Source organism: Brienomyrus brachyistius, unplaced genomic scaffold (genome assembly GCF_023856365.1).
Source record: "Brienomyrus brachyistius isolate T26 unplaced genomic scaffold, BBRACH_0.4 scaffold34, whole genome shotgun sequence".
In the NCBI taxonomy this organism is placed as follows: domain Eukaryota; kingdom Metazoa; phylum Chordata; class Actinopteri; order Osteoglossiformes; family Mormyridae; genus Brienomyrus; species Brienomyrus brachyistius.
Window position 1 is genome coordinate 3083744 of NW_026042309.1, and position 20483 is coordinate 3104226.

A 20483-nucleotide genomic window follows, 5' to 3' on the forward strand; every position below is an offset into this window, starting at 1 on the left:
AATAATAAATAATAATTTTAAAATAATAAATAAACAAATAAATAAATAAATAAATAAATCCAACTCCCGTGACGTCACATCGTACCACCACAACCAAGCCCCGCCTACACAAGCCCCGCCCACAAGTGACCTTTTGACCCGACCTGTCAATTTGATGGAAGCGGTATTACTCCTCTCTCTTCTGCGGCCTGTGTTTTCTATTTTTCATCAAAGTTCACCATAGCTCAAAATGTGTTTTGATGAATGAGAATGTGTTTCAAGTTTTGCAAAAAGGGTGACTGAGATCTGCAAATTGTGTCTAATTAGGTGAGCATGGTTTAAAGTTTTGCCAAAGTGATTGTTTCAATAAATGGCTTTTGGCAATTGGCATGCAGTTTTGTTCCGAAAATGATTTCTAATATTTCAGCAATTCAGAAAAACTGTAAAATATTTCACTTATCTAAACAATATTTATCTCAAAGTGCTACAAAGGCTTTTATTCAGCACAAACACAGCATCAATAATCTGAGATCATTTTGAATGTGATTATTCTATTTTTTTGTTAAAATCAACTTTAAACATACACTTTTCGAAACCTATTTTCAGTGGTGCTGACAAATTGTAAAACATCACATTATAAACATTTCTAGCCAAGACGTTTGAGCTCTGAAGCTTATAGACATAGGGACTGGCTACACAAAGGTGAATGAGACATTCAAAGAATTGTGTGAGGTTTGATTACTAAAGTGTTACAACTTTGAAGTGACTTTGGAGTCACCAGACCTTACTGTCAATGGCCCATCAGTCTGGAATGTCTGTCACTGCTCCTCACACCAATCAGTTTGGAAAGGCAGCGTGAATTTTACAGTTTTTTTCAATTGCTAAGACAGATACTGCAATACTGAAGTTGCTTTCTCAAAACTCTTCACCACAACATTAGCTCATGTGAGCTAAACTGTTAAGCATTTTGCTTTGCTGTCATACAAAATGCAATCAATAACTAAATTCTTCAAAATTTATTCTTCAATTAATTAATCAATTCAATTATCAGAGGCCATTTTGCACATAAGTACATACTGACCCTAAAACTGCTAGTAAAACAGTCAAAACTGAAATATATCATTTTACTAAATTACTATCAAGACCCTTTCTAAAATAGATTGTAAAAAACACATAAAATAAACAAATTATGTAAATTCACACAAGATCAAACAATGAATGCTGTATGCCAAGATATTTCTCCAGAGCAATGCCAATGATGGATCATGTATGTGAAGAGACAGAGTAGAATCTATGGCACTGTCTTAGCAATTGAAAAAAAACTGTAAGAAAACACACAATACCAGCCTTTTCACAGTTTATAACATGCAACAGATTAAACGTTGAAGTATAAAATGTGCAATCACATTATATTACAGGAATAATACAATACAATAAATGAATATTAGAACAACAAAATAGTTAGCTATTAGTTGCTGAGCTATTACAGTTCTCCTCAAATGAGCTTGATGGGCTGAATGGCCTCCTCTCGTTTATACATTTCTTATGTTCTTATATAAATTGTCACTCCTGATCAGGATGCCAAGCTTCAAAACAGTTGTGGGTTATGCTGAAAAGCCAGGTCTGTGCCTGGAACCCAACTAGTTTAAATGAACTAGAAATTCTGCAAAGAAGAGTGGTCAAATATTCAGCCAGAATTATGCCAGAGGCTTGCTAATGACTACCAAAAGATTCTGGTTGATACCTGTTGTATGTAAACTTGTGACCACAACTAAAATGTGTTTTTGTAAAGAAAGCGCCATCTCATGGTAACAAGTGCAAGTGAATAAATGGGCGGGTTTAGACGAGAATTTAGGCTCACCCCCATAAGGAGGGGGGTCAGTCCCTTTGGCTGGCTTTTGGCAGGCAACCGGCAGGCAGCCGTCTGGGAGGGGAAAATTCAAGCGGCTACATCTGTACCTGCGAGATGCCCAACGGGGATAAACTGATCTGGCTCTTTGACTACGATGAGGAGGAACTGCACATGTTTCAGATCGCCGTAGATGGCACAGACCCCGTGAAAGACGACCCGCATCTAGTGAGTTTCTCTGAAGATGAATGGGAAAACTTGAAGTCTATCAGCGTCCCGATGATGAAAGTGACCACCAACCATGACAATCGGGGGAACATCTACAATATGGCCATGCAGTTTAAAAATCCTGACGAAGGTAAAGATCGGAGGACCTTTATAAAGTGGGACGCGACCGGGGAGCTGGGGGACAGAATGCTGAATATATGTCAGCGGCCTAAATGCGACTGTTTTGGGCTGAGAATACCGTTCGTGACTTGGATGCGGATGTTTGAAGAAAAGGGGGATTTCTTCCACACGCTGTTCAAGGATAGTCGGGGGCGTAAGGAGATGCAAGCGTTGAAAAAACTTGTAATGTAATATCCATGTCTGGGGTGAGCAAAAGATCAGAATGCTAGCAATGGGGAAGAACGGACAACCATTATCAAGTAGTGTAACATTTTACAGATGTTATACCAAATGTATGCATTTATCAAATGTGTTGTTCTTAATCTAACTTGAACATAGTTGTACATTGTTTATTTTTCAAACATGTTGCACAAATTATATAAATTTATCAAATGAAGTTTTTTTGGTAATATAACTTGACCATAATTTTTTAGTTACACAAATGTTTTAAGACGTAACATCAAAGTTTTTCAAAGTAAGATGTACAGATGTTTTAAAATATAACATGAAAGTTTTTCAAAGTAAGATGTACAAAAGACAAGGGGGGCAAATAAATAATCCAAGTGTGCAAAAAATCATCCCATCCATCCATCCATCCATCCATCCATTTCCCAAACCACTTATCCTACTGGGTCGCAGGGGGTCCGGAGCCTATCCCGGAAGCAATGGGCATGAGGCAGGGAACAACCCAGGATGGGGGGCCAGCCCATCGCAGGGCACACTCATACACCATTCACTCTCACACGCACACCTACGGGCAATTTAGCAACTCCAGTTAGCCTCAGCATGTTTTTGGACTGTGGGGGGATACCGGAGTACCCGGAGGAAACCCCACGACAACATGGGGAGAACATGCAAACTCCACACACATGTGACCCAGGCGGAGACTCGAACCCAGGTCCCAGAGGTGTGAGGCAACAGTGCTAACCACTGCACCACCATGCCGCCCCCGTGCAGAAAATCAATAAAATGAAAATTAGACACAAACTAATTCAACTCAATAAAGAAAATATTATTAAGCTAAGAGAAGTAGAGTTTTTAGGTTTACCATTCATGTAGTACTGGAGACTCACTCAGACCATAGAATCATACAGATTAGCATTAAAGACACAATTTAGTAATTTAAGCATCCAAAATGAGTAAAAGAGGGGCAGGGCGACTGCTCATTTGTACTACTCCCTGTATACTTTCTCATAATGCTACACCATGGGGTTCCTACAACAGGCCTTGAAGAAACCTCTGTCTGGGACAGGTTACTTGTCACACAGGTGGACCACAGTCATCAATGATGAGATAAATACCTATTTCATTAAATGATTTTAAAAATAACACTTGAATATTCTAATGGAACGGTAATTCAACGTGTACCGGCAAGAAACCTTCAGCATACAACACAATGTTTTAAGCAGCAGACATGCTTTAATCACAGGACTTGTTCACCATGTCAGATTAGACAAACAGTCTTGTCCTGACAAACTGCAACTACTGTACAAGAGACGTATCCAAGAAACGGTCATATATAACATCCCTTCAGAAATTCATGACACACTGTCTGATATTACAATACAGTTCATAAAAATGCCCGGGGCGAACCTAAAACAAAAGGAAGATGACACTTCACGATTCTAATACACATATCACTTAATTTCAGAGTACCGCAATTCACATAACTTCTACTACAAGAATCCCACACCGACATGCCAGTTAAAATCAGGCTCAGACGACGCTTCTAGCTGCAGAAGAAAAATACATTTGTGACCAACTTAAATTCGGCCTCAACGTCTGCCTCTTAAAACGGGACACTTCATTCATATTACTGTATGTCACAAGAGGGTGCTGTAAGGCTGTTTGATTCGACTTCAATTCCTATTCCAAGAGTCAAGAATGGATAGTGGATCCCAGGCAGCAGTTTTCCAGATTATCAATTTCAAAAACTTAAATATATGAGAGAAAAAAAAGTCTTTGTAAAATTAAGAAGTATATAATACTATTAATGACAAGGGGTCTTAATACTTTTCATTTAATTTTATTAACTCAATCTTTTGCTGGCAAGTATACCTTTTAAATTACATACATAACAGTACAACTGCATTATTTGTGTTTTGTATGCACACTTCATACAAAGTAAAAGGTTAGGGCGGCTACTTCATTAATAGTGTTTCTTATTGATACTTTACAATTCCGTTCTATTGCCCAACTCCCAGAGGACCATGCAGTTTTATTACAACATAGTAGTCTACCGAAATGTCGATACTAATCATACATCTGAGTGACATAACTAAATAGACATATGTTGACACACAGACACAGATAAAAACAATTAAACTCCCTCTATGTGAAAATGACATGAGACACACGTCCTCAATGTTAAAATCTATGATTGTAAAAATGACCATCGTTGCCAATGTTATATCTCAGGTCTCAGATTACTTCGTCAAGTGTCAATTTAACTGAAAAAAAAAATCACAGAAAAAGGCAAGCTTATTTGCCGACATTTAGTAACCGACAAGCTGATTCAGGAGGACTAAACCTGTACCTGGCTTTCCTGTCAGCTCCTTGGGGATGGCTAATCTTCAAATTTTATTACAAATACTACAACTTTATTTTGTGCCTTGCTTAAAGTAAAATATCTTCAGACTACTGAACACTGCGTTGATGGTGACATTTTTAAACTGATTCGCTTCTTTCGCCTCACTCTTCTCTATGTGACGGGTGGGCGTGGTTGATCTAGCCGGCTCCCGATTGGCGGGAATTCGGTAGCTCCTGTGTCATGTGACTGGTAGTAGCGTAGGCAGCACCGCCATAGATTTGAAACCCTGTATGCCGATATGCGATGTTGGCGCGGTAATTGTGAAATAGAGGATTCATAGATATGACTTAGTGAACCGACTATTTTCGAAACTGCAACAACATGAGGAATGTTAAAACTAGAAAACAGGGAACCACATTTCACAGGTAAAAAAATCTGCGGTACGGTCAAATAAGATACATAACATGTTTACTATCCTGTGATACTGACGGGATACTAGCATGATTAGTTTTTGTTGAGAATACTATGAGTAGTACTACATAAATTTGGGGGGGCAGTAGTGGTGGGCTTGTTTATTTATTCTACATAATTGTAAGATATAAATGCGTTAATTAGTAAAGAAGTTATGGCTAAAAGATCTTTCCATCTACACCCTGACATGTTGCTTGTTTATGTCTAATTATCGCTCCAAGATGGTGGCGCTGCTGACACGTTGTGGAAAAGCGAGGTGAGGCATCTAGGCTTTCAAATTCATGAGAACCACGATGTACTTCGTTTAAATGGCAGGTTCACCCCAAAACTATAAAAAGATATTTTAGAGGGGCCTTAATGCTATCTATTCATCAAAGTTCTGCTGGGAGTTGTTCAGGTTTGGAAATATCAGCCGTAGAAATGTCGGGCTTCTATCGAAGTACACTACTCGTATCACTTCGCATTAGACACAAGCGCGAGCTCCCTGGCGATATCTGCTGCGCAGTGATATTATTGGTGTGTGGAGTCGGGTAGAAGGAAATAGTTCGTATATTAAACTGCTCGCGACGAAGTCTGTGGATTTTCTTAACCTGTTCCTGATTTCTGGTAAGAGATATTGCTGTTGAATTTTTCAAATACGTTGTTCTGGCGCTTTAAGTAGTGAAAGCAAAATTGAATCTTATTATATTGCTTATTCATTAATAAGTAGCTATAGCATGTATACTGCCCAATGTTTTAATTTAATAAATATGAAAATTTTATAAAGATTTCAACCTTTTGAAAATCTTTTATAAAGGTTCCAGGTTCGAGTCTCCGCATGGGTCACACGTGTGCGGAGTTTGCATGTTCTCCCCATGTCGTCCTGGGGTTTCCTCTGGGTACTTCGGTTTCCCCCCACATTCCAAAGACATGCTGAGGCTAATTGGACTTGCTAAATTGCCCGTAGGAGAGCATGTGTGAGTGAATGGTGTGTGAGTGTGCTCTGCGATAGGCTGGCCCCCCATCCTGGGTTGATTGATGGATGATTTTCAGGTCACACCGCCCCCTCAGAGCCCACCAATCAGTGACTGTCTCAGAGTGTGATGTAATACACAATGTCCGCACCACCCACTTTTAAATGAGCAGTAAAAATACACCAGCTTGTCTCAGCGGACAGCGGCTCTTATCAGATAAGGGGAAAAGGATGAGATATCAAAAGTAAAAATAAATATATCACATTTGGTTAATATCAAATGAAAACAGCCCTGCAATAACATATTGGATTCTAGGATATCACCTATTAAAAGGGTGAATCTATTCTAGGAGAAGATAAAAATCCAATTATGAACAGTGAAAATGGGCATAAACGAAAGGTTTCTGTCCATGGTGCTGAAAACCAGGATTGGCAGATTTCACATTACAGCGATTTCCCCCACTATATCGCGGATTTTCCTCCGACGCCTCACAATTCTCTGCATATCCCGTACATTGTTTGTGGTCCGATTGTTTTCATTTTGTTCTAAGCCCTACGATGGAAGACGTTGACCATTCAGGAGAAGGTAAAACTTCTGGATGTGCTTCGGGAAGGAAAGCGTTATGCGGACGGCGTTCGCCATTATGGCTTGAATGAATCAACAGTACGCTACATGAAGAAGGATGAAAAGAATATGTAAGAGCCATATATGTTTTTATTTTTATATATTCCATTACATATATAGAGAGAAAGTTGTGTGTGTGTATATATATATATTACATATTATTATTTATTTTTATTATTATTATTATTATGTCACTCATATCCTTAGCCCGACAAACAGATGTTTGTTATTTAAACAGATATGTGTTATTTTAATGAGTTTACATGTGTTTAAAGCATGTGGGAGGGGTATTTTAAGGCTTAAACTTAAAAAAAATGTATATGGTCTTTCTGTATCGTGGATTTTCACCTATCGCTGATGGGCCTGGAACACATCTTCCGCGATAGGCGGAGGATCAAATTTACATTTTTAACCTGATTTGACTTCAACCCTCTTATTTTGTTAACAGACTGTGCGGGGGGAATACAAAGGATTACAGTGGGTAATAAGTGATTTATATTGACCTTAATTGTCACCCAAGTGACTCTGGACAATCAGCTCAATAATGCTTCCCAAAAGCTTCTCTCTTTTTCACTAGTTACACTTCATTACACCAAAATCAAGGAAGAATCAAATGTACAAGCCCATTATGCAAAATATAAGATGCAAACACATAAAAAATATTTTGTAAAAACATTAAAAAACAGATTAATATATATTGTGCAATTTGAAACGTTACATTTAGACCTCACTTAGAAAATGCAGGTGATGACCAGCCCAACCAGCAGTTCCGTCTGGTTGTACAGAATACCTACTCAATTAAATTTTGAGGTCATGACTAAACTAAATTTCAGCTCTGCCTTTAACATCAGCAGTTAGATGAAACTGATCATTGCAGTGGGAAATACAGTGAAGCCATGAAACATACTAGATGTAAATATATTAATTTTCACATACACTTGAGCTCAGTGAATTCAAGCGTGTCATACACTGTAAAAAAAAATCCACCAAAAAATGGAAAATGTACTGGCAGAAAATTACCAGCACATTTTCCGTTACGTTAATGGACTCTTCCTTCAATTTACAAATATTGTAAATTCAGTTTTCCACAGTTTCTTAAATGATAGTTTATTTTCATTTTTAATTCTTCATTCTGCCAATGCAGATTTGTTTGTTTAATAAACGGTGTTGTTCATAAAAGTACAAGAAGTAATTTGAGAATATAGTGATTCACTACATTGATTATTTTTCATAACTCAATGGCCCATAAACATACAGTTATCCATCTGAAGCTGGATTTAAACCAGCAAACTTTGGATTACAAGCCCAAATACTTGAGCTACTGAGCCACACACTTACACTGACTCAGCTTAAGTTGCAGAGACACAGTGGACTTTCTGTTGGATGTCAGACAGAACGGCAAAGGACCCCTCACTAACAGGAACCTAAAACACACAAACACTTGGGAACACTTCAAATGCGTGATCTGACTCTGCAAGGGGAGAACATGTTCATGTGGAGTCTTGGCTTTTCACAACGTTTCATTCCTGCTTATAGCTAAGGTTTTTTTTAGCCATCGTCACTCTAAGGTTGCCCATTAATGGTTTGGAATTGGGAATGTAAAGCTGTTTTGTTAGCATGTCTGCCTTACAATTCCTTTACTGTAAGTCGAGGCCTGCTGGAGCTCAATTCTGCTTCATGGCACTTGTATTTACTCTTTATTTTGTATTACATTATGTGTGAGACTAACCCCTTTCTCTACCTCTCCATTCCTCCTGTCGAGCTCCATACAGAACTAGTGGAGAAAAGGGGTGCTTGGAGGTGGGACGATATCTCTGGATGCCCACTTAAGAAATATCTGCGTTACCTTCCAATACACCTTCCAAACTTAAGTGGATTGAACATGGGTGCTGTTGAATTAATAAAAAAATGCACTGTATTAAAATTATTTTGTTTATATAACATAAAATTGAACTATAAACATGAAATTTAAATCTGTTTATATATTGACAAAATAATAATTCAGAATTTTGAACCCTCATTGAACAAAATTAAACCTAATATGGACAAATGGAAAGCATTGAAATTATCCTCATGGGGGGAAAGTTAATGTTACTAAAATGGTTGTGGTGCCTCAAGTTAATTATCTCTCTATGATGCTTCCATTTAATATTCCGGAAAGGATATTTGAACAGTACGAGAGTATAGTAAAAGATTTTTGTAGGGAAAGAAAAAACCTATAGGATTAAAATTACTTCGCCCAGAGACAAGGGAGGTCTAGGATTGCCAGATGTTAGATTATATAGCATGTCATTTGAAATAGCCAAACTCTACTATCACTGGAAGAATGTGAATTCTGATGTGGACTGGATAGCTATCGAGAGCAATTTGGCTTCACTATTTCAACCTCTGCACATTCTGTCACAATGGGGGGACAGTATAAGAAACACAAACCCGATAATATCTTTTTTGAGGAATATATGGATCAAAATACATAAGAAGCTTAAAGTATCACATGACATGCAGCCATATTCCTCAATTTGGCACAATCCTGAAATACAAATAGGAAAAAGTATGGAAACAATGGCAAGAAGATGAATGGTCAAGAATACTTTCTAGAGTGGGGAAATATTATAGGGAAGTAAAAGGTACATTTATTCAGTATAAAATTATACACAGATAATACTGGACACTAGTTAGACTAAATAGAACTGGACTAATTAATACTGATCAGTGTTGGAATTTTATAAGGCAGGTGGGGGCTTATTTACACATGCTGTGGCAGTGCTCTCAGGTATATCCATTTTGGGGTAGAGTTCTTGGTCTCCTGGACAAATGGCTAGGCTTTACTTTACCCCACAAACCCGACTCTGTCTGCTAGGAGATAGAGTGGAATTGCCAAAGGTGAATAATAAACAGTTTAAGGCTGTGATGGTGGGACTCATAACTGCCATGAGGGTAATATTAAGGCATTTGAAATCCTCAATAATCCGCAATATATAGGAATGGACCGATGAGATGATTAAGGCAGCTTCATATGAAAAAATGTTGGACAGACTAAATGGGAAACAAGATATGATGAAAATGTGGGAACGTTTCTAGGGCCATGTTTTTGAAGGATAAATGGCTGGGAGGTTGAACTAGTGATTGGTCATATTGTTTTATAAATGTGAATGGCTGAAGTGCTGTAACTTTTTGGTTTGAAAAATAAGAAAAATTTGAATTACAAAATAAAATGCTCTTAGAAAGTAATTTCATGTAACTACTAGTCTTAAAATTAATTACATCCAACAGTACATTTTTTAGTGTAGGTAAGTAGATGGATCGATAAAATTAAATAATTATTACAAATCACAAATAACTATTACAGTCAAGGCCAAAAATATTGGCACCCCTGCACTTGTGTCAAAAAACACACCCCTTCTCCTAGAAAATTGTTGCAATTACAGATGCTTTGGCATTGTCATTAATTTCTCTTGTTGGCACTTGAAGAAAACAAAAAGAGGAAGAAGGAAAAATTCCACGCAAAAGGGCACCTGCCCTTCTCATATTGTCTCAAAAACCCAAAGCCAGTCAGAGTGGTCTGGGGGTGGTTGTACACCCAAATAGGCCATTTGATCCATGTTGATCTTAGTCTTTCTCATGATGGTGGGTAAATCTGGGGTGGCTCTTGTGGTCCTCATATGAGGTCTTTGGTGCACATTAAGTGAAGCAGATACAGGCCACCCATTGTGTACCTCTGTGCCATTTAAATGGGCTTGCAATCTGAAGAGGTCTGAGGGCACAGTGATTTAACACTGGTCCACTTTTTCTTATGGCCTTGAGCCAGGTCATGACAATATATTGTGTAGCACTAATGACGTAATGGCATCTGCTCATGTTATCTCATAACTTGAAGCTGTTAGTGCAGCACAACCCACACGGCACCAACAAGACATTGAGAACAATCCCAGCAGCCCTCGGCTCTCTTACCCAATGCTGTTATAAGGGGACCAAACTTCTTTAAATTTCGGTTCCACAGTGGCGTTAGAAAAAAATAAGCAAATCACGCAATGCTATTGAAATTATTAAAACATAGAGATTAACAGTCAGATATGTTTTATGATTTTAAATGAGGAAGTGATATATTGGATATAACATGAATGTATTTCTTATTTCTTTTTTTTTGGGTTTTCTGTGGTGAGAAATGAAAGCTACAGGCATGTAAATATTGCTTCCTGTAGTAACTTGTAAAATTTTCCTCATTGTTAACAGTCACATTACATGTGAAGGTGTCAGTCAGTGGAAACACATACTGAGATACGTTGGACAGCTGTCCTGTCTTAATGCCCTTCATCTTAATTTGACAGAAGATAACAATCATTCCAGAGAATAAAAGTCAGTATCTCTTATGGAAATTTCAAAGATTAGGCCTATTTGCCCTTTTTCATAAGCACCGATTCTAATGCTGTTACTACACCTGCATTGCAAACATACATGTAAGATTCTATATATATGAGTATCGTGAAGAGGTCAGTGAAACAAGAGTTAAACCCGTATTGGGTCTCTCTCACACAGCCGCTCTGACTTGAGAAGGTGTCAGTCAGTGGAATCAGACAGTGAGATACTTTGGTCAGTCGTCCTATTCGTTCAGCACCAGCCCATCAAGCAGAGGTTTCAGCACCATGGACAGTGACCTGTGTTAAACTGGCCTCAGGTTCCTACATTGGCTCTGTGGAATTTTCTGTAAATAATTAAATGCCTCCAACCCCCTACATGCGGAAATGTTTCCCCTCCCCCAGACCGTTTCATGTTGTATCCTCAGTATCTGTGTATTTGATACAATATGGCTGTATGAGATGTCAGTCAGTTTACTGCTGTATATATTAATCCTCAGTGGAACATTTGCTGCTCTATTGATGTGTCGCTGATGCTCCCTGTTTCCTAAGTCTAGTTTTCTCAGATGAAGCAGTTCACCCCTTAAGTTAGAAGACGTTTCCTGTTAATTGCTCTTGTTTGAACAGGGGTTCCCCGCATACAGAGGAGAAAAGCCCCCACTTACAAATCAGCATCCATTTTCTGCGAGTGACGTCCCTGCACAGGATCACCAGATGTTTTTCGTTAGCTCATCTCTTATCTTGCTGCCTCCCAAGGTCCCTGGTACAGAGCCCTCCAGTCCTGGTGGCAGCTTGGCTGCACAGGCTCCGGAACAAAAGCCCCGACCTGAGAAAAGGCTGAGATGCCATTACTGTACAAAGGTCTGCGAGACGACCAGGCTTTGTGCTACTTGTATATGTTATGTCAGCAAACCACACACATGTACATGTACAACACTAGTGCAGAGCATTTGCAATGTTTTTGATTGGTTATTGTTCAGTGTTCATTCATAGTTGGATTTTTGTGTTATTTGATTATTGTTTGATTTACTGATGTTTGTATTTTGCAGTTTTACCAGATTACAATCTGATTTTGCTGTTCTAATATGTAATTTGAATTGTTGTATCATCTTGTTTTCTTACTTTAACATTTGTATTGTTAAAACAAAGAAATGGATTGTTTACTTGTGTCTTTTATTCTACATCATAGATAATGCGAACCTTCATGTAAGTAAGAGGTAATATTTTGCTCAGTATCAGTTCAAGTTCAAATACTTCAGGTTTTTTATTTGACAAAACACATAAAATAGTCGTGCAAAGTCAGTGATTTATTTTTAAAACTATTGCACTGTGATATATTTAACATCATATTTTCAGTTCTGCCAAATCTCATATTGACATCTTAGTGGTTTTCCAATGGCTTGTGGTGTCACATGGTGGTCGAAAATGATATTACAGGCTTTTGTTGAAATTACCTTAAACATTCATCTGGAATGTATCAATTTATGTTGTAATTAATGATGCAAATTAACACAGATGGGGCCATTTTGACCCAAAACAGCTAGTTGGAGGGTAGCAATCCTCCAGATTGCAAAGGTCAAGGTACTAAAACCTGGAAAAGTGCAAAGGACTGGAGCAAAAGAATAACAGTGAAAGCTGTCAGAAACAGGCAGGAAACTCTGCATGGATGTTTTTGAAGAGGTAGATAGTCCAGTTGGCTGTATTAGTCAGTCTGCTAAGAAACATAGTGCCAACAAGCCCATGGCCTCTTTTCATGTAAAACTTTGTACAGGAGGCTGTTTGAGCAGTTTAGTGCCTTTGTTAGCCTCGGCTCCTGTAAATCATATAAGCACACCCACCACACCCCCAGGAGCATTCCGCGTGCCCCCACCTGCCAACCTGCCTGTCACCCCCAACCCACAGACCGTCTGTAGTTCTGAAATTTATCCACATGGCTGCTGACCAAGTCTAAGGTAAAATTCTATGAATGAAATTTTCAGTAAGATACAATTTTTTCCTCTAATCTGGTGCAGAATTATTGGCGTCGGTCCTAACTCTGTCTTGAATATGTACCCAGCAGGCACCTAGGACTCGTATCAGTCACGGGAGATCGCGGGCAGAGCGGCGATCGTGAGGGCAAGCGGGGAATCAGGAAGCAGGCAGGCCGGATTCGGGACGAACGGGGTTTATTTTCAGGAAATCAGGGGCAGGGAACACAGGACGGCAACAGACATCAATGACGGACGAAGGACTCAGGTAAGACACGGACTGAAATACACAGGACTGATTGAAAATAATCAGACACAGCTGGGTACAATCGGGAAAGAACACGTGGGTAATCCGGGGGCGTGGCACACACGAGGAGCCGACGAGCAGGGCATGACAGTATCTCCCTCTGAGAATCTTTTCTAACGCGCTCAGCAGCAGAAATTCTCCATCCTAGATGAGCCTACAAAGTTCTGTAGAAGTTAAATATACTTTAGTCAAATGAGAGACTAACCTGCTGTCAGGCAGGGGAAGCTTGAACAAGGCCTTCATTCATGACAGCTCCACTTGGCTTTTTGACGAGTCCCCATTTAGATGCAGCACCTCAGAGACTGAAGAGCAGGATGAAGGCTGTAAGTGCAGTTTGCTGTGGATTGTGTCTGTGTTTAAATCTAATAAAGGATGAGACAATTTACTTAAAGCATGATACAGTTCATATTGCTCTTCAGGCTTCGTGATAAAATATAAAAATTATGGAGTACAAAGTTGTACATGCAAAGAAAACAATGCAGAGCGGCAGGGCGCCTGGCCCAGAGGGTCTTCACATAGAATTCTACAAAGGCTATTTTCAAATATCATATATATGATTTATTAAATTTAGATTTCAGTTTGCAGTCAATTCAATTTCCACGTTGCCTTTTTAAACGCAATTATGTGAATTTTAAGTAAAAATATGGAATAAAATTATATCGTAATAATTATTAATATCATTTCATATGAAAAAAAACTTTACTATTGTACAATATTGCCCAGCCCTAGGCTAATTTCAAAATTGATTTACATACAATTCTTTTACATATTGTCTGTCTGTCATTATACCTTGCAAATTAATCAGGATAAAACATATAAAACGATAAACAATAAAAACTATACGATTAGGAAGCAATCAGTCCCGTGTACATGATCAGCCAGAAAATACTTGCATTCATCTAAACTTTTATAAACTTTAAACTGCCTTTACTTGCTGGCCTGTGGGCCACCAGACAAACTTGAAGGCCTTACAGGATAGGATAGGATGCACATTCTTTATTGTCCATTAAATCCCTCTACCAAGTGTCAATAGGCTCCAAACAACCAAATGTAATTAAAGAAAATTTAAAAAAAGGGAAAAACATACAGAAATAACCCAAAATAAAAAAATAATAAATAAATAAAGACTAACCAAAGTAACTTAACTGTCCCCTCAGTTGCTGGGATTTAGTCCATCACCCTGACTAAACTGTATAATGAGCAGATGGGACTGTCAGTATATGGTTAGATCGTGTTTAATACAACAACGGAATACTGCATACAAGGCACAAAAGCAATGTGGGGAATAGAGCATTAAGGGAACAGTAGTCCTATTATTACACCTCCTTCTTTTAGCTTAAGTCAAATGTGCTGTGTACCTTTTGACATTAATTTCTATTACTGCTATCAACAACCTCCTTCTCTCTTTCTCTCTCTCTTCTACTGAACTTCCCTCTTTGTTCACAAGTCCATTCTGTCAGGTGGTTTTCCAGTCAACTTGACCTAGTAACAGTCCCTGTAGGCCAAAGATGAACTTTACAGTCTCTACAACATATGGTCTAGGAGTATCTGCAGGTCTGACGACTCCCAGCAGTCCCTTCTGTGCTAATCCAAACTGTCTGACCAGATGTCAGTTCTGCGAGAGGTCTGGAGCGGAGTCTGCGGTTGTAGTGTTTTGCCTGCTGATGCCTTCTCTCCTCATCCTGCTTGCGAAAAACTTGCAGATCTGGCCATTTAGGACCCAGCTGTCCACCATCTGGCTAATCTGTGCTGTGATACCGGGCCACCATACTGACAGTGTAGCTCTGGCTCGGCATTTAGTAATTCCCTGATAGCCTTCATGCAGACGCTGAAGAACATCCGCTCTCAAGGGGGGAGGTATCACAAGTCCTTCTCCCTTCATGAGAAGGTCGTGAACAAGGTGAAAATCCATTCTGCGCTGCCAGTATGGTTTAATGTCTGGATCTAACTTACATCTCTCTGGCCATTCTGTGAAACAGTGGTTTGTCACTTGTCTGCATACATCATCTTCTTTCTGCGCTGTCTTTATCTCCTCCAGCCTTTTGTCTCCACGTCTTTCTCTAGCTGAAGATGCCGTTCAATCAAAATGAATATTTTACTCACTTATCTTTTGGTCTTTTATGATTCCATGTGTACCACCTCCAAATTATTTTGAAGATTTGAATTTCATTGTATCCAAATTAATTTGGAACGGCAGACAACCCAGGAAACGCTTCTCAGTTTTACAGCGCACCAAATCAGACGGTGGCCTCGCCCTCCCTGATTTTAAGCTCTAGCATTGGGCATTTCAAATTAGGGCTATGCGCACTTGGACAGACGCAGGCAGTGTAGTGTCGTGGAGAGGTATTGAATCGGCTATAGTGCATCCCCACGGACTCCAGGACTTACCTTTCCCAGGGGTAGGTCTTCGTAAATCACGACACAAACTTGGTTGTATCTTTTCATCCACCTTAGCTGCATGGTACAACGCCGAAAAAGTAATAGGTCAACAATCTCCTTTATGGAACAATTTCCACTTTCTGTCAGACTATAAAGCTTTTGTTTGTCCCCCCTGGTCATCCAAGGGGGTTTTCACATTTTATAATACGTTTGATGCGAATGTTGTGCGCACATTCCAGGACAAGAATACAGTCTGCCTGGCTTCTCATTTTTCTTCGACCTCAGGCTACGATCCACAATGAAGACCTATGCTGTGCCATGGAATTCTGTCTTAGATGATCACCCAATGTTTAGCTGGATCGATCCTGTCGAGGCATCTAAAGGCACAGTCACAATCATTTACAACAATTTACTCCTTAACGTTCATAAGCCTTTGAAGATTCTGCCAAAATGGGATTTAGAACTTTCTAGGTTAGGATTCCACCCGGTTTGGGAAACAGTGCGGTCGAATCTTTGCCTTACTTCCAAAAACCTTAGTTATGTACGTATTCACTTTAAAACTATCCATCGTTTCTATTGTAACCCTACAAACGGTATCTCATCAAACCTGCTCCCCATCCATACTGCAGCATTTGCAACACTGACACTACCGGTACGTTTCTACATGTTCTGGGACTGTCCAGTGACCCAACATTTATGGAAGCTTGTCACTCGTGCGTAATGTGATCTTACTGGACTATACTTTGACATGGAGCCTTGCTTACTATTGCTTAACGATGACTTGATGTACCAGTTCTCATTACGTGATAAAAAACTGTTAAAGGCAGGCTTTACAGCTGCTAAGAAAACCACACTACAGCGATGGATACACCTTGATACAAACCTGAAGCAATTCTGGATTGTCTCATTCCATTACATTGTCTATTTAGAGTATACCACTGCAAAGATTAACAAGGCAAAGCAATCACTGTAAATACCTGGAGGAATATGGCTGCTGCTCTTAAAGAGCTTCTTTGAAGTTTATATGAGTCTAATTTATATGAGTTTGCTGCCAACATGTCAAGTGTGAAAAGTTGTTCTGTGTTTCCTTTTCTTTTTTTCTTTTCTTTTTTCTCCTTTCTCTTGCTGCTTTTTTGTCATTTATTCTTGTGGTATCTCTGTCCTGTATGTGCCTTCTGATAAATTGACGGAATGACAATAAAATTATAATCACAAAAAAAACAGCCTCAACTACAACATTATACATTTTTGCTGTACACAGTATCTTGTCACGGTTGATCAAAACATGATTCACCCCTGTACTCCCATAAAGTGTCCTGTAGGGCCTGGATTAGGTCCACAGCTCTAGCTAGATCAAGGGAAGGTGCTTGAAGCATGTCTGACAGATATTTGGCTTCCCCAAGAATCTTCCTAAGAACTGCTAGAATTCCAATAAAGGTAAGGTCTACTTGTGAAAGCAGGCCCCGTGCATCCACTGATCTCTCCGCACTGCTCTCTCCATCTATCTCATGTAGTACACGCAATACAGCTGGCAGTCTGTCCATCAGATTTTTACATGCATAGTACCTGCATGCCCCTCTGGTATCACTGACTTTCTGTAGCTCTCTTGGTGCATCCTGATACATGTCTTGTTGAACTGACAACCATTTCCGGTGAACATAAGACCCTGACATGTACCAATGAAAAAAAACATGAGTTCCATGTGCGATCTTTTCAGGTATCGTGATTTTGTTGAATTGATAGATTAATTGTTGTGGCCAGCGTGCGTATATAAGATCCGGTTGTAGTTGCGTGTGGGACCACCCTGTAACCGGTGACGTGACTCTCCATGTGCCAGTATCTCCTTTTTGGGTCACCCCGTTCAACAGCAGGGCCATATTTAATCTCCTCCTTAGCTTCCGCTTCTAAATGGTCAAAAAGAAAAAATGCTTTATCAGCAGACAACAGAAGCCGGGCCCGCATACAAACTCGCACCTCTTCCTCCCACTCCTCAAAGCTCACACCAGACCTGCCCCCAAACATTGGACACTTCCGGTCTCTAGAAATAAAAGTAAAACGTTCAGTATAGACACGAGGCTCGACCGAAACAGGTGGAGGTGCGGGGGAGGATTGGGTGGCAGTAGAGGGACCTGGAACTTCTGCTCGTTCCTGGTGCAAACGATCATTATCAGGCTGGAGCTGCCCCAACAAATTCCTGAGCTGCTGCACTTCGTCGTCCATAATGACAATAGGACAATAAAACTAGACGGCACAAACGAAGCCCGGCAAACAAAATTTACTCAAGATAGTAGCGGCTCCTGGGAAACTAATGCTGCTGTTTTGCTTTGCCTTTCCACTATGGCAAATTAAACACCAAAAAATAAAAAACCAAAAAAAAATCTCACCTAACCTCCTCAGGGAGCGATCAGGGAGTCACATCTGCACCATGTACTGGTGAAATCCTGCCGACTACGCCCACTCCGATATAAAAGCACACAAATTCATAATCACCGCCTGGGGGACGTGAAGACCATGAACACTGCCTTTATTATTCTGCGTTCAGTTAACACTCCAAAGGAAAAACCAAACAGCAAAGCAATTACTTTAAAAATTACCCACAAATGGTACAAATCAGATCATGTTAGAATAACACTCCAATCACACAAAGAAACCCAAACCCGGCAGCTATTACCTTGGGGTGGGGGGGGGGACACTGTCAGAAGGTACTCCACAGGGGCACCACATCACATGGCGTAGATACACACACCAGGGGGGTGGGCTAAGAAGGCAGAGCGACCACACAGCGCTATATCGCCAGGACCTACCCCCCCCCCAAACCAGATCCTCACCACCCAACACCAAGCCTCCCCAACGGCGCCCCACGGTTTACGTACAACAAACTAAACAAAACACATAAATACTTAATACTAATTAAACAGGAAACCCGAAAACAAAATAAACGAAACAAAAGCAGAAAACAGCAGCAATTGTAGTGGCTCAGTATCCCACCGGCTGCCTGGCTCACGCCGGTCCGGGACACTCCACCAAATCGCCATCCACTGACTGATTACAAGCGCTATTAAAAGGGAACCTTAAAACGGGAAACAACTGCAAGTGGCTAGGTTACCAAGCCCTCGCAAACTGCAGTGATGGAGATGCCCACAACTAGGCTAATTTAGTGAGGAACCTCCCTCAAAGGTACAACGGCGAACACCCGCCTGCTTCAGATCACAAGCCCATGTTCTGAATCACTATTCTACCAACACACAGGTAGAAGATGAAGAACTCTCCTCAAAGTAGTGCTGTCAGTTGGACCTTGTAACATGAATAATCGTAGTGGAGAGTTACAATTATTATTTTAATTTGAAGACGTGAGATTTTTATTGGGGGAGGGTCCCACCTTCAGAAACAGCCAGTGAGACTCGTTTACCTCAAACCTTCTGACCATGTGAGTCTCATTAATGAAACCGTATCTTAAGCCCAGCCGGAGCCCACCTCCCCAAGGGTACACTCTACTTTCCCAGAAAATGCCAAGATGGATTCAAATTCAACTCCCAAACCTACTGTCAGTTTTTAGAAGACACTTTCTTCAAGCAGCGGTACAGGATAAAGTCAGCATCTTTCAGGAGGACCATGATTTTTATGCAGGACAATGCTCCATCGCATGCATTGAAGTACTCCACTGCATGGCTAGCCAGTAAAGGCCTTAAGGATGACAGAATAATGACATAATCACCTGACATAATCCCTATTGAGAACTTGTGGGCCCTGCTTATATGGGAGATTTACAGTGAAGGAAAGCAGTACAGCTCTCTGAACAGTGTCTGGGAGGCTGTGGTTGCTGCTGCACAAAAAGTTAATCGTCAACAGAACAAGAAAATACCAGATTCCATGAATGGAGGACTTATTGCTGTTCAGCAGCCGGACTGCTTGGGGGAAGAAGCTATTGCAGTCGTGCAGACCTGCTCCTGATGCTGCAGAATCTTCTTCCGGATGGAAGAGGGGTAGTAGACAGTTCGTGGGTTGGATGGTACCGGTCAGTCACAATGCTGGTGGCCTTACGGATGCAGTGGGAAGTGTAAGTGTCCTGCAGGCTGGGGAGAGAGCTGCCGATGATGCACTCAGCGGTCTGCACAGTCTTCTGAAGGGTCCGGATCGCTGAGCGCGTCATCAGAAGCTCTCCAGCCTGCAGGACACTCGCACTTCCCACTACATCCGTAAGGAGGTGGCTATATTGCTCACTAATTGATATTTCATGTCAGAATTGTTTATTTGGAAATTATGTGATGTTTGTTTATTAATCGCACTTTGAAAGATGATAATGAACAAGGGAGATGGGAAAATGTAGGTGTTCCATTTAGTTGCATAATAATTGTGCACACTAATAGTTGTGTAATAATTGTGCACACTAATAGTTGTGTAATAATTGTGCACACTAATAGTTGTGTAATAATTCTGCACACTAATAGTTGTGTAATAATTCTGCACACTAATAGTTGTGTAATAATTGTGCACAGACATGTATTCCCCTGATAATGTTCACACTCACATTTCTGGGAACATTGGGAGCAGCGTGTGGCTGTGTGGGCTAAGCCTGTGTGCTTGTAATCAGAAGGTTGCAGGTTCAAACCCAGCCTCAGCCTGTGGGTCCTTGAACAAGGCCCTTAACCCCCAGCTCCCTGGGTGCCGCTACAGGTAGCAGC

At 40.3% G+C, this 20483-nt stretch overlaps 1 protein-coding gene across 1 annotated transcript in view; it reads left to right on the forward strand.

Moving 5' to 3' along the window:
* Nucleotides 1-5061: 5061 nt before the first annotated feature.
* Nucleotides 5062-20483, forward strand: part of LOC125721613 (uncharacterized) — a 267609-nt gene continuing 252187 nt past the window's right edge. The window contains exons 1-2 of the mRNA XM_048997590.1: nucleotides 5062-5170; nucleotides 6720-6864. Of these exons, the coding sequence (XP_048853547.1) occupies nucleotides 5134-5170; nucleotides 6720-6864 (182 nt within the window). The 5' untranslated portion in view covers nucleotides 5062-5133. The remainder of the gene's footprint in view (nucleotides 5171-6719; nucleotides 6865-20483) is intronic.